This window comes from Sus scrofa, chromosome 14 (assembly GCF_054392235.1).
Source record: "Sus scrofa isolate SSC_HxYL_T2T_F1_AM1 chromosome 14, Sscrofa_HxYL_maternal_Yorkshire_Landrace_v2.0, whole genome shotgun sequence".
Classification (NCBI taxonomy): Eukaryota; Metazoa; Chordata; class Mammalia; order Artiodactyla; family Suidae; genus Sus; species Sus scrofa.
This window is the reverse complement of record NC_139396.1, coordinates 127,953,463-127,975,636: the sequence shown is the minus strand read 5'-3', so window position 1 is coordinate 127,975,636 and position 22,174 is coordinate 127,953,463. Positions and strand designations below refer to the sequence as shown.

Here is a 22,174-nt window from a genome sequence, read left to right as displayed (position 1 = left end):
TAAAATATTTGCTTTTAACCCATTTTCTAGATATCAGAGTCCAAGAATGTTATGAATATTTGTTAAGATGACCAAGGGGTCTTTCCCCTTTGGAGTATGAGTGACCAATACATGTCACAAAGCATTTATTTTCCAAACATATACAAATACATTTATAGTTCACTTTGGCAGCAGAAACTACAGGCAAAAAATCAATTTTGAGAGAAATTCATCAGCTATTTCACACTTGTATTATGCTTTTAATCTTGTTACATATATAGAGACTCACAGTGGGACCATAAAATTATACATCTAGAATTTGAATAGCCTCTATGAATCTGAGGATGAAACAGATTTATGCACTAACTTCTATAACTTTGTATTGATGAGTTTCACTTTCAGAGCTAAATATCATAGTCATTAATAATAACACACAACACACACCCTGAGGCTATAATAAGCTACAGCCCTAACAGTTTTTAACTAAATAGTGAGCACCTACTATGGGCTTAGCACTGTGCTAGGCACTTACAAGTAAAGTGAAGTAGTAAGATGCAGCCTCAGTCTTCTATGTGCTTACATGCCAAGTCAGATCATTTACACTTTTTTTTTTTAATGTGACACTACCCAATTCAACGTCAGAGTGAGTTGTTTCAAATTTCAGGGACCTGTATCATCTGAAATATGGAGGGTTTCAGAGGCCTGCCTATTGGCAGACTTGAGCATAGTATGTTTTGGATCTGTGATTTGTATACAAACAGCTTGATAATCATCAAGATTCAGTATTTCTTATCAAAATCCTTAGGCAAGCATTGCATTTAGGAAGTTGATAAGAGATGACAGAGACCATATAAATTGTTAACAATGGGAGTTCCCACCATGGCATAGTGGTTAATAATCTGACTGGGGTGGCTCAGGGTCGCTCCGGAGTTGCAGGTTTGATTCCTGGCCTGGTGCAGTGGGTTAAAGGATTCAGCAATGCTGCAGCTGTCGCATACATCGCAGCTGCAGCTGTCGCATACACTGCAGCCGCAGCTCGGAGTTAATCCCTGGCTGCATGTGTGACAGGTGCAGCCATAAAGTGGAAAAAACAAAACAATGTAATATATCATAGAAATGTTGACCCAGGTATGGGCTTTGAGTAAGAGGCAATCTCCTTTTCTAATAACTTTTTGGAGGGCCCAGGTATTCACCTCTTCTTGCCCTGCTGCTGATGTGAGAGAAGCAACTGAGAGCTCTTTCCCCACAGGCTGCCTTTCACTATGCCAAGTTTTAGATCAGACACCAGCCAGGAAAATCACCCTACTTACTGGCATGGGGACAGTTGTAGAGCTTTGTGATTTGGTTAATTCAGTTTTAATCACACCAGTATGAGAGTTCTGATTACTTTTCAGAATTAAGCAAGACCTGTGAGGATCTGGGCACAGGAGGAGAGGTGTATAGATATATTGGAAAGGGAGAGAACAGGAAAGGGAAGATGTTTTTAAAAAAGAATACATATGGAGCCATAGTTGAGGCTTTCTATCATTAATGAGCCTCCAGTGTCTCCAGGGCCATTACGATGGGAAACCTCTGGAGTTCTGTGGTGCAGTGGGTTAAGGATCCAGCTTTGTCACTGCAGGGGCAGTTTCAATCCCCCACATCACATGCCACAGATGATGCAGCCACCCCCCCAACCCCAAAAAGGGCTTTCTGTCACTATTGTGATGTCTTCCCTAGAACAAACAAATTTACTCATTAGCTTAATTTCAATAGATGTTACCAACGCTTAGTAAAAAAACTAAAAATTATTGAATATTAAAAAAGGGGAGAACTATATATGGAAGTAAATGTGACTAAAAAACAAGGCATCAGTACCTCACTTTTGTTAGGTCTGGACTCTGTATTACCTGCCAACTGGAGAATTTATAAATAACTTACTTGTTGAATGACATGAAAAGAGGCATTCCCTTTAAGACAGCACTTTCTGCCCCAATAATGTTCCTTCCTTCGGATTTATCCTCAGACTTACACTCAATTCCTTCACACCCTTACATAAACTTACATTAGTTTGCAAAACAGCCAATTCCAGATGAGGTGACTGAGAAAATTAATCTTTCTTCCAGCATCACACATCATATAGGATTGTTATTCAGATCCTTTCTTGCCAGCTATCATTACCTTAAAAGTTGACAACTAACAGAGTGACAATTCATGCTCCTTTTTGTTTTTAGTGAAGCATCTTAAAATACTTTTCCTCAAAATTTTGTAATAAAGCCAGCTTGCATATTTAGATTCTTTTCCTTATCAACTTCACTAATGAAAATGTGCCACCCAGATTTTTAGTAGTCTGAAAAGTATAATGTAATGACTATAGTCTGGGTAGCTATTTTATTTTTTTTTTTAATTTGCCTTTTTGGTTTTTTAGGGCTGAAACCACAGCATATGGAGGGTCCCAGGTTAGGGGTCTAATTGGAGCTGTACCTGCCAGGCTACATCAGAGCCACAGCAACCCCAGATCTGAACCGCGTCTGTGACCTACACCACAGCTCACAGCAATGCTGGATCCTTAACCTACTGAGCGAGGCCAGGGGTCAAACCCACAACCTCATGGTTCCTAGTCGGATTTGTTTCCTCTGCGCCACGATGGGAACTCCTGGGTGGCTATTTCAGATGTATTATAAACAATAGGATAATTTCATTTGGTATACTGATACAGCTGTATAATTCAGAGAAAATCTGTCAAGATTTCCTACTTTGGGCAAACACCAGGTTGTGCTGATTAGTCATAATAGTAAAGTAAATCCTGGAGTTCCCGTTATGGCTCAGTGAGTGGTTAATGAACCCGACTAGCATCCATGAGGACGTGGGTTTGATCCCTGGTCTCGTTCGGTGGGTTAAGGATCTGGCATTGCCATGAGCTATGGCGTAAGTTGCAGATACAGCTCGGATCCTGCATTGCTGTGGCTGTGGCTTGGGCTGGTGGCTACTGCTCAGATTAGACCCCTCACCTGAGAACCTCTGTATGCCGTGGGTGCAGCCCTAGAAAGACCAAAAAAAAAAAAAAAAAAAAAAAAAAAATCCTTTACATTTTGAGCAATATGTCTCTCCTAAAATCACAAAGACTCAACTACAATAGAGTATGTGTTTTCACTTCTCAATGGAATGAACCAAGTTGTTGCAACATAGGCAGTAGGCTGGGTTCATGCAAAACTTAGTCTCTCATTCAGTCTCAAAGTTTTAAGTTTCAGATTTTATGCTTCAGCCAAATCAATTATGTTAAAGTCTATGGGGTAGGGTTGGGGCAGGGCAGAACTTAGAAAGAGTCAAGGCCAGGTGATAAACCTAGTGAGACCAATCTTGCTTTCCATCTCTATACTCTGCACAGTTTTCACGTTGACTCGAGCCAATTAAACCAATAACTCGGTTTTTATTACACGGTAAGCACAACCAGAAAGGAAAAAGTGCCTATTAGTTTAGAGGAGCTTGTGATTTAGTGGTTTTGGATGTTTTTAAAAATGAGACAAGGAGTTACGGTCATAGCTCAGTGGTTAAAGAAACTGACTAGTATCCATGAGAACACGGGTTCAATCCCTGGCTCTGCTCAGTGGGTTAAGAATCTGGTGTTTCCGTGAGCTGTGGTGTAGGTCACAGACTTGGCTTGGATCCTGCATTGCTGTGGCTGTAGTGTAGGCCAGCAGCTACAGCTCTGACTCGACCCCTAGCCTGGGAACCTCCATATGCTGTGGGTGCAGCCCTCAAAAGACAAAAGATTAAAAAAAAAAAAAAGGCAGTATTGTGCATTTGTTGTAGACTATTTGATTTAAAAAGAAATCTGCAGCAGGGTTCAAATGATATGAAACTGGAATAGCTGAATTCTGTGGACAAGCAGATGGTAATTCTAGTGCTGAGGCTTTGAGTCAGTAAGAACTTCCAACAACAGGAAAGCTGCATTACACTTTTTTTTTAGAGTATGCAAAGAACTTGGGGATTGTTTTATTCATTTTTATGGTGAAAAACTTCTCAAAATAAAGGTTAGGGTTTTTAATGTGTTTCATAATTTGAAGAAAAATGTCTTAGGTATTCCTCTTGTGGCTCAATGAGTTAAGAACCCAACTTAGTGTCCATGAGGATGTGGGTTCAATCCTTGGCCTTGCTCAGTAGGTGAAGGATTTGGTGTTGCCATGGCTGTGGTGTAGGTGGGCAGCTGTGGCTCTGATTCAACCCCTGGCCTGGGAACTTCCATATGGCGCAGGTGCGGTAATAAGAAGAAAAAAGTCTTATATGTTTGGTTTTTTTTTTGTCTTTTCTAGGGCCACTCCCTCGGCATATGGAGGTTCCCAGGCTAGGGGTCTAATGGGAGCCGTAGCCACCAGCCTACGCCAGAGCCACAGCAACGCCAGATCCGAGCCACGCCTGCAACCTACACCACAGCTCATGGCAACGCCGGATCGTTGGCCCACTGAGCAAGGCCAGGGATCGAACCCGCAACCTCATGGTTCCTAGTCGGATTCGTTAACCACTGCGCCACGACGGGAACTCCTTAAATGTTAATATCCATAGATAAAATTTGGACTTTAGAGGAACACATTTCATTTTAAAAGACATAATATGCTTCATACCAAGAATAAGAAGAATCCTTTACACTTACATTTTAGTTTTATACAACACAGTTTTAAAAATAATTTACATTAAATGGCAAGTCTCCCTTGGATCAATAGCTCTTCAGTGAATCAGAAGTGAAAATGATGCCTTCTGGTCTAGTTCAGGTTTTTCGAGCATACATTTCTTTTTAGAAGATTTGTCTTCAAATAGTCAAATAGAACCACTAATGCTTCTAATCCATAAGCGATATCAAGAAAGCTATGTATAATAAATAGATAGGTACAGTGTCAGTACAAACCTTGCAAAATAAATAAACACCAACTCAATCTACTTCTGCTTTAAAAATACAGTTATGTTTCTTGTTAAGATGTTACAACTCAGTAGATACTATATTATATGTTATTCTAAATTCATTTTGTGGAAACCAAAAGTCTGTGAATATATAAGTAATAAACATAAAAAAAACCCCACCCAACATGATTCTATATGTAAAAAAGAATCCTAAGAGTACACTATGGTACACAATGTAGAAACTACACTGAACTACTTTTTAATGAATCTTACAGGACATATTTACACTTGCAATGCCCAAAAACTTCCAATTCTCAGCCATAAAACGTATGACCAAACTAGCTTGCTTATTTTTAGACCTCTGTGCCTCTTGTTCTCAGTTTTCTAAGTCGGGTCAGCAAACTATGGCCCTTTGGACCAGACTCCAGCCTGCCACCTGTTTCTGTGTGGCTCTTGAACTAAGAATGGTTTTTACATTTTTAAGTGATTTAAGAAAATCAGAAGAACATGACATGGGAAACTTATGTAAAATACTAATTTCAGTGTCTCTGAATAGCTTTATTGGACCACAGCCACATTCATTCATGTATGTATCGCCCATGACTGCTTTTGCACTAGAGCTGAGTAGTTGCAACAGAGACCATACGGTCCATAAAGCCTAAAATATTTACTATCTAGCCCTTCACAAAGTTTGCTGACCCTTGCTCTAAGTCAGTTATTGCAAGCTTAGCTATGTAGATCTTCTAACCGTTGACCTGTGTAAAATGGCAGTCTGCTGGGCTTCTCTGCTTCGTTCTTCAAGAAACTGGCCAGGAGCTAGCCCTCTGCCATTTTGTTTGTTACCTCAGCATGGGCCTCGTATCATGAGTTCAGAAATCATCAATTTCCAGTTTAATGAAAATAAGGAAATTATATTTATTTCCGTCATGATCATTCTTTAACTTCTTGCCAAAAGATCTTCACCTGTAAAGTTGTATCATAGGTTTGTTAGTATATTTAAACATGAAGGATCGGAAACACAAGTGTACTAAGGGTTTAGTGTTTTCAGCCAACATGAACCCAAAGCGCTGGTGGCTGGGTTTGGGGGAGAGACTGTTTCCTATAACTCACAGTGTTATAATATCATGTTCCTGGAAGGTGGAACATTAGGCTATTTTTGCCTGGAACACCACATTCTTTCTAGAGTTTTTTTTTTCTTCTTTAACCACAATTAAATTGTTCAACTTAAAAAAAAAAAGTGGACTTCTTTCAACTAGTTATATATATTCCTTCATATAAGGTAAATAACTACTTGTTTAGAAGGCCAATGGGAGAAAATTACATCTTTCTGGACCCCACATTGGTACCCCCCATCTTTAAGGGATAAAAACCCCTATAGGACAACAGAGGAGGGCACTCTTCTCCCCTTCTCAGCCTGTCCTGGGAGCTGTTTGTTTTCCTGTAATAAAGACTTTGCTTGCAAAAAAAAAAAAAAAAAGTATATATATATATATATATATATATATATTACTTGTTTAGAAATTCTTAGATTATTATTAGGGATAACTCTTTAAACTTTAGAGGTGAGTATTTTAGAATAACATGAAGTATTATATCACTTAGCAATAAGAATACTAAACTTATTTTCTTTTGAGCATATAGGAGAGGCCCTTCTTTTTTCACAAGTGTTCTTTCTTGGAAACATGATCTGTAACGTTAACATAAGACATATTTTCCCATAGATGCATCAATGGCTATTATTATTAAGTATTTTATCAATGGCTATTTTATTTTTACTTTTTTAAAAAATAAATTTTATTGGTGTATAGGCCGATGTTGTGTTAGTTTCAGGTGGACTGCAAAGTGATACCAATGGCTAATTTAAAGAGAAGCTTCCCAAGTTTAAGGAAAGATGTGAGGTTAATTGACTGATTCTGAATTGTCTGCTTACTGTAGAAAAATTGAGTCCAAAAGTAATCATCTAAATTTCCACTACCTTCCCTACTCCTAAAATACAAGCAAATAGAAATGCTCATTATAGCAAGCATATTATTTAAAATCAGATTTCTAGTGGAGTTGTATTCCTATGTGCTTTAACCTTCTGGCACACTGAGGGTTCCTTATACACAGAGTGTATTTTCACTCTATCATTATGGAGGTTATAATATACAGGTGTGTATAACATTATCATACTTATGATTTATTTGATGCTACATTCTTGCTATGGAAAACAATATTTAAAATTTGATTGCTGTTTGTAATGGTGTGTTCATAGACCAGGGTGAGTCATTTTCCCCAAACCTGAAGAAGCTCAACATGGTGCTAGGTCCTAAAGCTAACCTGGCTCTTGGAGAAGTACTGACTGTGACACTGCAGCAGAAAAGGAAGTGAACATGGAACTTTAAAAATGGGATACCAGGAATTCCAGTTGTGGCTCAGTGGTAATGAACCCGACTAGTATCCATGAGGATGTGGGTTTAATCCTTGGCCTCACTCAGTGGGTTAAGGATCTGGCATTGCCATGAGCTGTGGTGTAGGCTGGCAGCTACAGCTCTGATTAGACCCATACCCTGGGAACTTCTATATGCCATGGGTGTGGCCCTAAAAAGAAAAAAAAAAAAAAAAAAAAGGGATACCAGATGTACCTCAACAGAAAATGGGTACTGAGCCTTCTCAGAGTCTGGAACAGCCTAGGGCTTCCTATTCTGTGTATATTCACCATTATCTGAAGCTAGGTGATGTGGATTGCTGCCTTATTGCCAAGATTTCTTCCTGATGTGTCTTTGCAAGCAGAACCTAAACAGCTATGAATTGGAATAGCTGGAGGTGCAGATGTTCTGCAGGAAGTGGTTTCCTGTATTTGGCCTTATCTGTTTAGAAAGAGTTTTCTTTGTAAATGTACAATGGGGCTCCAGTTGTCTTAGGAGTGGCTCCTTAAACAATGGGTCAATGTAGCAGGCCTTCTTTGGAGCTGTTAGAAATCAAATGTGGCCCTGTCAAGAAGGATCAATGAATTATTTAATTATGAGCTTCTACAATTTTATGCAAGAAATATCTGACTGTGGTAAAGACAGATGATGTAACTCTGCAGTTTAGGAAACAATGCCTTCATTGTGCTGTTGGTTGTTCTTTTTCTCTTTTTTGGCCGCACCCAAGGCATATGGAAGTTCCTGGGACAGGGACTGAATCTAAGCCACAGCTGCCACCTATGCCACAGCTGCGGCAAAGCGGAATCCCTAACCAGACTAACTGGACTGGGAATCAAACCTGTGCCTCAGCAGCGATCAGATCCACTGTAGAGACAATCCTGGGTCCTTAACCTCCTGCACCATAGAGGGAATTCCCTGGTTGGTCTCTTGAGAATTTTAAATCTTAGAACTATGATGGACCATGTGAAAAGTGGGCTTTAATAATTCTTCGGGCTCATTAAGAAACTAAATGAAAAGAAATCTGCTTGGTTTCCTCAAAAGTATTTTTTTTTTAAATTCAAGTTCCATATAATATGTCTTTTTTAAGACAGAATGAAATGTACTCTATGTGAATACCAAGCAGTGAGCTGGCAACCAAAGGCATGATTTACTGCAGGCTGTTATTTTGCTTTCTTTTTAATCATCACACCCTGGTTCCCAGATTTTAATTTTTTAGTTGAGGCAGAAAAAGTTGAGGTTGTTGAGGCTCAATCAGACCTAAATTAGAAGAATATAAAACTAGAACACTAAAGGAATAAAAGCTGCATAGCAGCCTTCCAAGAATGTTCATGTGAGTTACCAGTAATTAAGATAGTTCTATGTCTGAAGAAATAAGGCTGTTGTAGTTTGGGCAAGTTCATTGTCCTCTTGGGGCCTTTAGTTATCTACAAAATAAGGGGGTCTAAAATTATAAACGCAGAAGGGATGTTTATCTTCAGAGCCCTTCTCCCTTAGGGTACCACTCTTACCTGCCCCCGGGACATCCTCCTCTTAGAAAAGACAAAAAGGGAGTGTACAAACTATGGCTTACTACCTAGTATAGGTTGACCCCCCGTTTCAGAATGGTGCAGTGACTCCGAATACCTGGATGAAATGTGCTAGCCTTGCTCACTGCCGATAGTCTACTGTGTCACTGGAGGACAAGCCACCCGCAGGTTTCTCCTCCTTGTTCTGGACGCTTTCTGAGGCCAAGACCGGAGCAGGTGATGTGAGTCCTCGGGGCTGTTTAGTTGACTTGGTGAGCTTCTTGAGTTCACTTGCAAAAGAGATGCCTTTTCTTTTGTCTTCTCGGGATGCCTGTGTAAAACAAGAACTTTCCTTTGCTATTATGTTAAAGCCAGGATCCTCAATCACATGACACTGTATCAGAAGCAGCCTTTTCTTCTTCTCTCTCTAGTTAAGCAGAGTTTTGGGAAGCAGGGCTGAGGGATTACACTCTCAGGGTTGCTTAAACAGAGGGGAATACATTTCTTTTCACCAAATGGAAACAGCCAAATAATACTCTTCTAATTTCCTTGACTCAAGGACTTTATCCTACATTTCACTAACTCCTGAATTTGATCCCCGTAGTTATGAATATCAGATTATTTGTGAAGATAGCAAAACAACCTTGAGCTTTACCTGCACCTGTTCCTTTAGCTTAAGGATGAATTTTCCTGCACCTTTCCACTTGCTTTGGGCTTGAAACACACACTCCTGATCCAAAAGGACGCGCTGGGAGGACTTTGGGGTAGAAGACTTCTTGTTGGTGGTGTCTTTCACCACCTCTTCCAAAAGCACATAGTCACTTGGGTTGGGGTTGCTGAGGATGCTATAGGAATATTTGGCTTTGCATAACGTCTGAAAGATAAGTTATGATTAACTGAATAAAGATAGTATCTCCAACACTTGTTTCACTGTAACTGAGACGTTAAGGTGGAAAAATGTCACAGACTTTTAGAGAAGGAGGGGATCTTTCAGATCATGTCACCCACTTCTCATTTTACCTTTTTGTCATTGTAGCTTATACGAACTTTCCCACATTGCCTAACATAGCTTCACGATGGTCCACAATTTATGCGTTATCTCCATTTTCAGACCAGGAAGCTTAAGAGGTCAAGCAGATTCCAGAGGGTGCACAGCTAATAAGTAACAGAAAAAGGGCTTGAACCAGATTTTCTGCATGAACCCGAGCTTGTGGACACAAGGGTCATGCAGACAGCAAGGGACAGAATTCTGACCCTCAGGAGCCTCTCTGTCCCACAAGGCTGCTCACAGTCTCATCTCACAGTCTTGGATGTTGAAGACATTTTATCTATCTATCTTTAGGGCCACACCTGCAGCATTTGGAAGTTCCCAGGCTAGAAGGTGAATCAGAGCTGCAGCTGGGGCCTACACCATAGCCACAGCAAAACCAGTTCTGAGCTCCATCTGTGAACTATGCTGCAGCTCACGGCAATGCTAAATCCTTAACCCAATGAGTGGGGCCAGGGATTGAACCCACATCCTCATGGATACTGGTCAAGTTTGTAACCCACTGAGCCACAACAGAACTCTTGAAGATTTTAGAACTTACCTGGTCTCACTTCTCATTCAGTACAAGATTACCTTTCATCTATGCACTTTTTCACTCGTCAAAGATTTACTGAGGGCTTACTATGTCCCACACATTATACTTGAGTTTGGGGAGTTTCAAAGTCTATTAAGGAGGCTAATGCTGATCAAATTATCATACAATAAGAATAGCAAGTAGCACTTAAATAGTGCTTCTCATTGTATTAGGCATGCATGCTTTATATATACTTCCTTACTCTTCACAACAAATATATGAGGAAAGTGCTCTTATACTATCTCTGTGTTATCTACATGGCAATTTACCATACAGTGGTGAATAAGATATGGTGGGAAGATTTATATGACAGAAATTGGCAAAGGCTACAAATCACAGCCTTTTTTCTTTTTTTTTCCCCCAAAGAGCCAGTTTAGCAGCATACCACTGTAACTAAGGCACAGGTGGTTAAATAACTTGCCCAAGACCTCAGAGCTAGTAAGAAGTAGAGCTGGGACTGCAACATAGAGCAATCCGATCCAGAGTCCATGCTGTTAACCATGATGCTATACAACTTCTGAGATGAGTGTTTAATAAATGCAAATCACAACACAGCTTTGAAAGGAGGAAAGAATTCTCTGGAGCCAGGTATATAGAGTGGGACAATCAGAGGAGGGGCGAGGGTCGGAGGAGGCCTCCTGCATGTTCTCTGAAGGATCCCTGAGAGAGTTCCCATTGTGGCTCAGCAGAAATGAATCTGACTAGTTTCCATGAGGATGGAGGTTTGATCCCTGACCCTGCTCATGTGTTAAGGATCTGGTGTTGCTGCCATCTGTGGTCACAGACGTGGCTTGGATCCTGCATTGCTGTGGCTGTGGTGTAGGCTGGTGGCTACAGCTCCAATTAGACCCCTAGCCTGGGAACCTCCATGGGCCATGGGTGCAGCTCTAAGAAGACAGGGGAAAAAAAAAAAGGGGGGGATCCCCGAGAGATACTAGTTATGGGCTTAGGCCTTTCTGGAACAGTGACACTCCTGCTTGGCAGAGCTGCCTCCTGCATCTGTTATCAAGGCCTCATAGAGTGCCTGACTCACCACAGGTACCAGGCGAGTCTCGCTGAAGGAATAAATAGTTCCCAGCATAAAGAGGCATGCTGTCCCTTGTCAGGTCTCCATTGTTTTACAGCCTCATTCACAAAATGAGCTGATGTCTGATTTGTCCCAACAGTTTACTCTGTGGATGGGACTGAGGTGAGGAAGGGGAGGCCGTCACCTGCTGGATGACATCCTGGGCGGTGCTGACACGGGGCGCTTTGATGACCGTCCGCGGTTGCTCTGGAGAAACGTCATGCACTTGGACAAAGAAACTCTCCTCCTCTGAGCTCAAGATCATCTCCTTGTCATCTTGAACAATGCTTTTCTCTTCCAGGTTCTATGTTGAACAATAAGAAAAGTCTGAGTGAAGGGGAGGATGGTACAGAATCAGGAAAGAAAAATCTAGGAAAATTTTGAGATGGATCTTGGTAATGTGAAAACAGCTTCTTCTTAGCTTTATATTCCGTACACTAGTTAATATTTCAAAAACTATTCAAAAAGTATATACACGTCTTCTTAGAGGAAGAAAGTACTGTAAGTTTTTGCTGATGTTGAAACACTGATAAAAAGAATCCAAGAATTACCATCACTGTCCTGGAAATTCCAATCAGCCTAGGACCCAGAATTGTCCCATTGATATTAAAGTCAAAAACGGGTAACTGTCACCAGGTGGCGCCAAACCGTAACCAGGACCCAAAATGACTGGACCTGGAGCATCTCACCAGCAAGCTACACAGGCTCATCTCAATCGTTTCATTAATCTTGAAGTTGTGGTCCCTATAATTTAACACAACTGAAGTGTTTAGACCCTATTCATCACATTATGCATGAGGAGGAGTTATTTACTATATTTATCCCATAAAATAAGATTGTATGCTAGTACATATACTGTTCTACAGCTTATTTTTTCTTCCCACCTATGATATTGTAGTCATCATTTCCTGTAAGTTTCTAAAGATTTTGCATAATATGTCATTGTATTGATCAAAAGGTATTTAACCAATCAGAGAATGGGGTTGGGTGGCAATTCACACAACATAATTTATAATCTCACAGTCCTGAAAATCAGGATGCAAATAAGCAAGACAAAAACCAAAAGAAGTTCTAAGGTTTGCCATATAAAATATCCCAACAACCATGCCTTGGGAATTCTAAGAGAACTCTGTAGAGCCTCACTCAGAGCTTACTGATTTTTAAGCCATTTTCAGCCACATTAGAAGCCACAGATTATGGCTATAACAATAGCCCTTATTTGCATATTCCTTTATAGTTTACTAAGCATTTTTCTACATATTGTCTACATGTTTGGCCTGAGTCTCATACTAATTTTTAAAGTTTTATTGACATATGGTTAATTTACAAGGTTGTGATAATTCCTGCTGTACAACAAAGTGACCCAGTCATACATATGCATATATCCATTCTCTCTCAAATTCTGTCCCCACATTCACGATAATCTTTTTTTTAAAATTTAGGGCCACACCTGCGGCATATGGAAGTTCCCAGGCTAGGGATCGAATCAGAGCTGTAGCTACCAGCCTATACCACAGCCACAGCAATGCAGGATCTGAGCCGTATCTGTGACCTACACTACAGCTCAGCCAACACTGGATCCTCAACCCACTGAGTGAGGCCAGGGATTGAACCTGCATCCTTATGGATACTAGTTGGTTTTGTTACCATTGAGCCATAATGGGAGCTCCATAGTAATCTTTTTGAGTCAAGTAGGGTAATTTCTGGTACTCTTTTCACAAATTAGGGCACAGAGATTAACAGAAATGAGATGAACTCTTGAAGGTCATTGATGTAATTTGTGTCAGAGCCAGGTTTGCTGGATTTCAAATCCAGCAGCTATCTGAAGAAAGCATATTGACCGCAAGAAGATATCTAAGAGATTGAGAGCTTAGGAGACAAGAAAATTATACAAAGCAGGCAGGAGAGGTCAGAGGTCACAGACAGCAGCTTAGGGACTTTGAATATATGGGAAAACTACTAGTATATCTTACGAGTCCTACAGAGTTAACTAAATGAAATACAGCCCCAAACTATCAACTATGTCAGTGATGGCTTGCTTTCATTAAGTGCTGAGTTAATTTATTCAATCAATAAATTTGTACTGTGTGTCACTGTGCAGCTAGTAAGCCTACATACATTAAATCTGATTTGTTTGTTTATTTTTGCTTTTTAGGGCTGCACTCACAACATATGGAAATTCCTAGGCTAGGGGTTGAATCAGAGCTACAGCTGCTGGCCTACACCACAGCCACAGCAACTCAGGATCTGAGCTGCATCTGTGACCTATATATACCACAGCTTGTGACAATGCTGGGTCCTTAACCCACTGAGCAAGACCAGGGATTGAACCAGCATCCTCATGGATCCTATTTGGGTTTGTTAAACTGCTGAGCCACGAAGGTAATTCCCTGTTATCTTTTCTATTTTCTTTTTGCCATTCTCACAGCATGAGGAAGTTCTAGGGCCAGGGACTGAACCCACCCCATAGCAGCAACCCAAGCCATAGCAGTGACAATGCTGAATCCTTAACCTTCTGAGCCACCAGAGAACTCCTGATTTATTATCTTTTGAGATAATTTCACAGTCATTTAAAAACTCTTCTCCCAACAAAGGCATATAGAGGAGAGCTTGCAATATTTTACTTACCAGAAAATGCTTGTTAGTCTTCTCCTCTAAATTACCCCCTTTCCCCCCCCACAATGCTTCTGTTCTACTAGCTTTATTACACATTTATTCCTGATGTGGCTACTGCCTGTTGTCAAATACATTTAAAATGGCATATAGGGGATCCCTAACCTCCAAGTCCTTCTAACCATGTGATGAAGTCCTGCTGTGACACTCAACAGCCTGCCCACGTTTCCTTCTGCTCACTGTTCCCCATGGTGCTGGGCGAGGAGGCACCACAGGGCTAACTCAACTCCTGCCTGGGCAGCACCAGGTGGTGGAAAGAAGCCCTAACACCTGAGTTCTTTCTACTTTTCTCCCTGTTGTTACTTATATCCCTGAACTCGTTTCTTTTCTTTCTTTCTTTTTTGTCTTTTTGCCTTTTCTAGGGCTGCTCCCATGGCATATGGAGGTTCCCAGGCTAGGGGTCCAGTTGGAGCTGTAGCCACCAGCCTACACCAGAGCCACAGCAACAAGGGATCCGAGCCATGACTGCGACCTATACCACAGCTCACGGAAACATGAGATCCTTAACCCACTGAGCAAGGCCAGGGATCGAACCCGCAACCTCATGGTTCCTAGTCAGATTTGTTAACCACTGAGCCATGACGGGAACTGCATGAACTCATTTCTTTTGTGTAGAATGGTTTCCATTAGCTCATGAGATTATTCAAAATGGTGAGTGTTTAATAGCGTTAAACACTATAAGTCATTATGCAAGTATATGGTTTAAAAAATTCACTGTATGTTCTGTCCTCCTTTGTCATAGATTAGTTTCTCATAGGTACTTGGGTTTATATCTGGGCTTTCTATTCTGTTCCATTGGTCTACATTTCTGTTTTTGTGCCAGTACCATATTGTTTTGATGACTTTAGCTTTGTAGTATTATCTACAGTCAGGAAGCTTGATTCTTCCATTTTCATTTTTCTTTTTCAATATTGCTTTGGCTATTCGGGGTCTCTTGTGTTTCCATACAAATTTTTAAATATTCTGTTTTAGTTCTGTGAAGAATATCTTTGGTAATTTGGTAGAGAATGCACTGAATCTGTAGATTGCCTTGGGTAGTACAGTCATTTTGACAATATTGATTCTCCCAATCCAAGAGCATGGTATATCTTTCCATCTGTTTGCGTCTTAGATTTCTTTCATCAAGGTTTTATAGTTTTCAGAGTATAGGTCATTTGTCTTTTTAGGTAGGTTTATTCCTAGGTATTTTATTCATTTTGATGTAGTTGTAGGGATGGTTTCTTTGATTTCTCTTTATGATATTTCATTATTAGTATATAGCAAACTGGAAAGCTACATGTATAAGAATGAAAGTAGAGCACTATCTAACACCATATACGAAAATATACTCAAATAAACCAACAGGACCTAATAAAACTCAAAAGCTTTTGTACAGCAAAGGAAATCATTTAAGAAATGAAAGGACAACCCACAGAATGGGAGAAAATCTTTGCCACTGATGCAACAGACAAGGGTCTAATCTCCAAAATATACAAACAACTCAAGCAATTCAACAGCAACAACAAAATTGTTTGTTTGTGGTTTTTTTTTGGTCTTTTTAGGGCTGCACCCACAGCATATGGAGGTTCCCAGGCTAGGGATCTAATTGGAGTTGTTGCTGCTGGGCTATGCCAGAGCCAAAGCAATGCCAGATCTGAGCTGCGTCTGTGACCTACACCACAGCTCACAGCAATGCTGGATCCCTAACCCACTGAGTGAGGCCAGGGATCGAACCTGCAACCTCATGGTTCCTAGTCAGATTCATTTCTGCTGTACCACAATGGGAATTCCAAAGAAAATTGTTTTTATTTAGGTCTTCAAAATCAATTGCAAAATGGTCAGAAGACCTAAATAGACATTTCCCCAAAGAAGACATACTGATGGCCAACAGGCATATGAAAAAATGCTCAAGATCACTAATTATTAGAGAAATGCAAATCAAAACTACAATGAGGTACCATCTCATACCAGTCAGAATGGCCATCATTAACAAGACAGTGAATAATAAATACTGGTGAGGGTGTGGAGAAAAAGGTATCCTCCTCCACTGTTGCTGAGGATGTAAACTGGTACAATCACTATGGAAAACAGTATGGAAGTACCTCAGGAAACTAAATATAGAGCTACCATATGATTCAGCAATTCCACTGCTGGGCATATATCCAGACAAAACCTTCATTGAAAAATATACATGTACCCTTATGTTCATTTCAACACTATTCACAATGGCTAAGACATGGAAACAACCTAAATGTCCATCAACAGATGAATTGATTAAGGTGATGTGGTACATATAAACAATGGAATATTACTCAGCCATAAAAAAGCCTAATGCCATTTGCAGCAACATGGATGGAGCCAGAGACTCTCATGCTAACTGAACTAAGCCAGAAAGAAAAAGACAAATACCATAAGATATCACTTTTTTTGTGGAATCTAAAATATGGTAGAGATGATCCTATATAAAAATAACAAACAGAAAACAGAAACAGAGTATGGCCAAGAAGAGAAGACTTGGAGTTCCTGGGGTGAGGAAACAGGAGGGAGTGGGAGGGAAGGACATTTTGAGGGTTCGGGGGATACAAACTGTTATATCTGGCATGGATGGGCAATGGGATCCTACTGTACAGCACAGGGAAATGTGTGTGATTGGGTCACTTTGTTGTATAGCAGAACTTGATGAAACATTGTAAATCAACTATACTTTAATAATAAAAAATAAAAACAATTCACTTCACTGAAATGATCACTTATAGGATACTTTTGTACATATGGTAAAGACAGAAATAGGAAAAAAATTTTTGTGAGAAATGAAAGATGGCTTCAATAGTCCAGCTGAGTCCTCTGATATTTTCTCATAAAGCTAATATTATTAGAATCACTTTTTCTCCATCTTAGTAATTTGTATGTCTGATGGGAAGAGGATGCTAGGGAGACAATTACATTTCTTTGCTTAAAGGAAGTGACCTTTTAGGTCTAAGGCAAGGTTAGGAGGGAAGGCAGTGGCTCTGGTTCCTGGAGGAGATGCTGGAGTTTTGCAGAGGCTAATAAGCCATGTTCACAGTTATGCAGAGAGTGAAAAAGTAACACATGATGCTGAAAATGGGCTGTTTATCACCTCCACTGCATCCCAGCATGCATGGACCAGTGATGGATGTTTTATCAGCCCAGCTCTATTACATGCCCCAAAGTGGCAGATCATGTGCCCAGAACAGGGCTTGGCACATATTAGGAGCTCAAAAAATATTTGTTCAAATTGCTGAAGTGACTCAACTACTTCATTATCTATTTATCATGAGGCATGACTGTCTATGTAATAACCTTATATGTCATTTAAAAAAATGGCAGTAAGTTAGTAGGCTCCTATTAGATTATATATTAAAAAAAGTGCTTCATCAGCAAACCCTACCAGGAGCCCACCAACCTGGAGCTGGCATGTAGTCATTGCATTGTTTCCTTTGTGAGAATTATCATGGGAATATTAGTGAACATAATACAATTTATTACAAATTCTGACCAAAGCTGAGAAGTTATTCTTTGTATAAAGTTATGGAATATTTTCAGGGAGTTCCCGTCGTGGCTCAGTGGTTAACGAATGTGACTAGGAACCATGATGTTGCAGGTTCGATTCCTGGCCTTGCTCAGTGGGTTAAGGATCTGGCGTTGCCGTGAGCTGTGGTGTAGGTTGCAGATGTGGCTCAGATCCCGCGTTGCTGTGGCTGTGTGGTGTAGGCCAGTAGCTATAGCTCCGATTAGATCCCTAGCCTGGGAACCTCCATAAGACACGGGAGTGGCCCAATAAATGGCAAAAGGACAAAAAAAAATAGTTTTACATATATATATAATAAAGTTATGGAATATTTTCAAAGATATACTGTTGTTTTACTTGTTAGCACAAAATCTTTTTTTTTTTTTTTCTTGTTTTGCTTTTCTAGGGCCGCACCACATAGCATATGGAGGTTCCCAGGCTAGGGGTCGAATTGGAGCTGTAGCTGCTGGTCTATGCCATACAGCCACAGCAACACCAGATCTGAGCCATATCTGCGACCTACACCACAGCTCATGGCAACGCCAGATCCTTAACCCACTGAGCGAGGCCAGGGATCAAACCTGCAACCTCATGGTTCCTAGTCGGATTTGTTAACTGCTGAGCCACGATGGGAACTCCAAGCACACAATCTTTTATTAGCTGACACAGGCACCGACGGGAAGGCAACCAACCCCCAAACATAAAATGCCTGCAGGCCTTTCATTACACAGTACTGTGACCCTTACAATGATGTCTTCACGCATTGAGATAAAACATTAGACACATCGCTAATGACATGCTTAAAGAATGAATCCTTTGAGTTCTTGCTCCCTTTGTTTCATAAGGGATGATTTTTAGATTGAATTTCTGTAATTTAGAGGTAACATTCTGAATATGTACAGAAGAACAGAAATCACTACTCAACATTTACTCAAGAAGAATAAATAAACCAAGAATAAATAAACCAAGTTGCAATAAGAAATTCTAAACTTGAGGGAGGCGGCCAGTGATGTGGTAGTGAGTTATATAAGGGCTGTTACTATGTAGGCTGCCCGAGGACACACTTACTTCTTGCTGGGTTTTTAAGACAATCCTGCCAACATATCCCTCTTCTGGAAACCAGCTGCTTAAAATCTGCATGATCTCCTCTTCTGGACCAATGGCTCTTTGGAATGGTTGTTTCCTACATTCATTCTTTTCTTTAGATATAAAATATTTTTCTTCCATCAAAAAATAGTCTGTGGCAATAGGTTTAGTGTCTTGATCAATGGTCAGAATCTAAAGAAAAAGCAAAGGCAAATTTAGGCACATGTCTGACGAGTGGGCAAAAACTTTAATTCCAAAGAAGTCTATTATCATGGGGTTCAGTCAGGTCTGTCTGATGTGCAGTTTATAAGAGAAATCTACCCTGCAGTTTTTCTTAATTCTTTCTGGAAGATCTAAGATTTATCTTATGTCCAAACAGGATTGTTTATGTTCATTCTGGGCAATGGCAGAATTTATTCATAATCTCCAAACAGCATAACTATTTTCCCCACTCTGGAATGAGCACTTTTACTGAATTAAAAACTTTAGGTTTTCAGTCTATGAATTTAGCTCTTTGTAAACTTGCAACACAGGACTGAGGGCAAAGAACCCGGTCCAGCTTTTACCAAGATAATCTCCCATTCTCATGTTGGAAATACTCAATCATCTTCTAATCTCATCTGATCTAAGTTCCCAGGAATTCTCTTTTCAATAAACTCTTGACAGTGTGCCTAGAGGTCTGTTTTCTCTATTGGCTACGGATGCTGGCAGTCAGAGTGGTTGAGACCAGGCTGGGGAGCCAGACAGAACTGGGTCTGAGGTCTGCTTTTAATACTCGCTGGCTGTGAGGTGCTGGGCAAGATATTTGACCCTTTGGAGACTCAGTTCCTCCATCTATATCATGGGAAGAGTAACAGCCTCTTAATTTTGTTTTGTGTTACGATGAGGCACTGATTATATAGCATAACATGGGCACCTTAGGAGAGAATGCAGTACACACGAGCCATCATGATAGCTACTGTTACTGATGTAGTTACTGTTACTGAACTTATGTGTAACTTTCACACTATTTTCTACCCTACAGATTCCTGACAAAGGCTGAACTTGAAGTGGATCATCAGAGAAGGCTGTCACCATCTGGCTTGGATGAAGCAAATACCTTTTTCCTTAGGCATCCTCCCCCATACCATCCCCAACCCTGCCAGCCCCCACCACATACACCCAAATGATGCAACGAGCAACCACTGCCGGGTTTCACTTAGAGAAGCAGAATGAACAGGGGATGGTGGCGGCAGAAGATTCTCAGGAAGATTCTGCTCCCCTCACCCCAGCCCTTGGTCTATGACTGACTGTGTGGGGACAAGGCAGCTGCTACTATAGGAATAATTCAGGACAGAAAGCTTCCAGGAGCAGATCAGTCAACACTGTCACCTCCATGAGAGGGCAAGCCTCACTCTCTCCCCATTTCTGCTTTATGGACATGTGATGACTCACCTGGGGTGACAGTAAAGTAATGCACTGCTCTTGATGGATGGTCCATGGCAATGTTTCCTTACTTTATATCTTCCCATGTTATAATGTCTCCAAAACCCCAACAATACTTTGTGATAGTAGGCATTGAAATTCATGTACCAACTGATTTATAAAACAAACAAAATCCCTGGTAGTAACTTCTGTTTTTTTAATCTATGAAATCTGACACTTAAGCTGCTTTCTCTGATTCCATTTAAGTAAACGGTAAAATGCTATGCAAAATGTTAACCTGTCCATAGAGAACTCAAAGGAGAACTGTTTATTAACCATGGGCTCAGTGAACTTACTTGTTGGAGGAGCTGCTTTGCCTTGGTGCCTCCATTTATAGAGAAAACAGTAAAGGGCTCTGGTCCAGGGACCCCATGTACTGTGACTCTATGGGTCTGCAAACATTTTCTTTCTTCTGTATTAAACATCTGTCAAAGAAGATCACATGGTTTTTCATTCACTTTCATGCACATGTTGTTTCTAGGCTACATTCAATATAGAAGTGCTAGTTCTCAGAAGTACATACATAACATGTAAATACAAAAGAAGAGCATCCTTTTATAACTAAGTGCATCTTTTTGTGGTTGAATAGGCAATGGTTCATCTTTCTTAGTAGTTCAGTAAGAATATTTAGCAGCATACCACCAAATTTAAATTTATTTTAAATAACAGTGCCTCTTTCCATCATAATTAGGGGACTGATGTTATCTGAAATGTGTGTGTCAGTCCTTACTTATGAACTGACATTCAACAGTGTCTATTGAGCTCCTTCTCTCTTAAGGGTATGGTCTAGAATTATGGATGGAAAAATGGTAAACAAAATATTCTGGCCTTAGAGATCTTGCTGTCCAGGTGAGAATGAATGGGGCCGACCGAGATGGTAGAGATGGTTAGAGATGAATGGATTTGAAAGACGCAAAAGAGACAGACTTAGCAAGTCTTAAAAGGGGCAGTGAGAGAGAGGGGCAAGTCCATGATGATCTTCAGTTACTGTCTTGAGCAACAGAGGGTGATGTCTTTTTTTTTTTTTTTTGTCTTTTTGCCTTTTCTAGGGCCGCACCCTCAGCATATGGAGGTTCCCAGGCTAGGGGTCGAATTGGAGCTGTAGCTCTGGCCTACGCCAGAGCCACAGAAACACCAGACCGAGCCTCATCTGTGAACTACACCACAGCTCATGGCAACGCCAGATCCTTAACCCACTAAGCGAGGCCAGGGATCGAACCCACAACTTCATGGTTCCTAGTTGGATTCATTAACCACTGAGCCACGATGGGAACTCTGAGGGTGATGACTTCTAAGGTCAAAGAACACATATTTACCAAGCATATACACTGCTGCCTGGAATATAACAAGGATGGCATGGTGTAATATAATAAAAATAAATATTCGTTCTTTGCTCATAATTCTAGGCACACATCTCCTAAACCCCTTGGAATCTCTGGAGTGATGAGTGCTTTCTGCAGGCTAATAAGAGACTTACAGCTAGAGGCCACTAGATGGTTTCAGGGTGGAAGAGAGTCACCAGAAAGACCAAGTCATAATTAGATGGCTGGAACTTTCAGTGCGCCCTCTTCTGACTTCTCATGTTGTTTCTAGGCTACATTCAACATAGAAGTGCTAGTTCTCAGAAGTACATACACAACATGTAAATTCAGGGGAAGGGAAAGGAGCTGGGGATTGAGTTAATTACCAATGGACAATGATATACTCAGTCATGCCTTTGCAAGGAGACCTCTCTAAAACCTCCTAAGAGATGGGATCTGGGGAGCTTCTGGGTTATGGAACACATGGAGATGGTGGGAAGGTGAAGTATCCAGAGATGGCCTAGAGGCTCTGCTCCCTCTCCCCTCATACATGGCCCTATAGATCTCTTCCACTGACTGTTCCTGGGTTGCAGCCTTTATAAGCTAGTGGTGGTAAGTAAAACTTTCTCAGTCGTTCCGGAGTCATTCTCTGAGGTCTTTAAGCAAACTAATGAACCTAAGGAGAAT

The 22,174-nt window shown here is 40.6% G+C and overlaps 1 protein-coding gene across 12 annotated transcripts in view; it reads right to left on the bottom strand.

Moving 5' to 3' along the window:
- The window catches only part of PLCE1 (phospholipase C epsilon 1), a 348,858-nt gene that overhangs the window by 1,622 nt on the left and 325,062 nt on the right, over positions 1-22,174 (bottom strand). For 7 of the 12 annotated variants that reach the window (XM_084994884.1, XM_021074007.2, XM_021074009.2 and 4 more), the window contains 6 exons: positions 20,483-20,611; positions 18,705-18,914; positions 11,601-11,759; positions 9,423-9,641; positions 8,886-9,098; positions 109-5,817 (listed from right to left, as the gene is read on the bottom strand). In XM_084994884.1, coding sequence (XP_084851010.1) covers positions 8,910-9,098; positions 9,423-9,641; positions 11,601-11,759; positions 18,705-18,914; positions 20,483-20,611 — 906 coding nt within the window. In that variant the 3' untranslated portion in view covers positions 109-5,817; positions 8,886-8,909. Of the gene's footprint in view, positions 1-108; positions 5,818-8,885; positions 9,099-9,422; positions 9,642-11,600; positions 11,760-18,704; positions 18,915-20,482; positions 20,612-22,174 lie in introns of those variants that run through there. The other 5 variants (XM_084994885.1, XM_084994886.1, XM_084994889.1 and 2 more) reach the window with 2 other exon arrangements.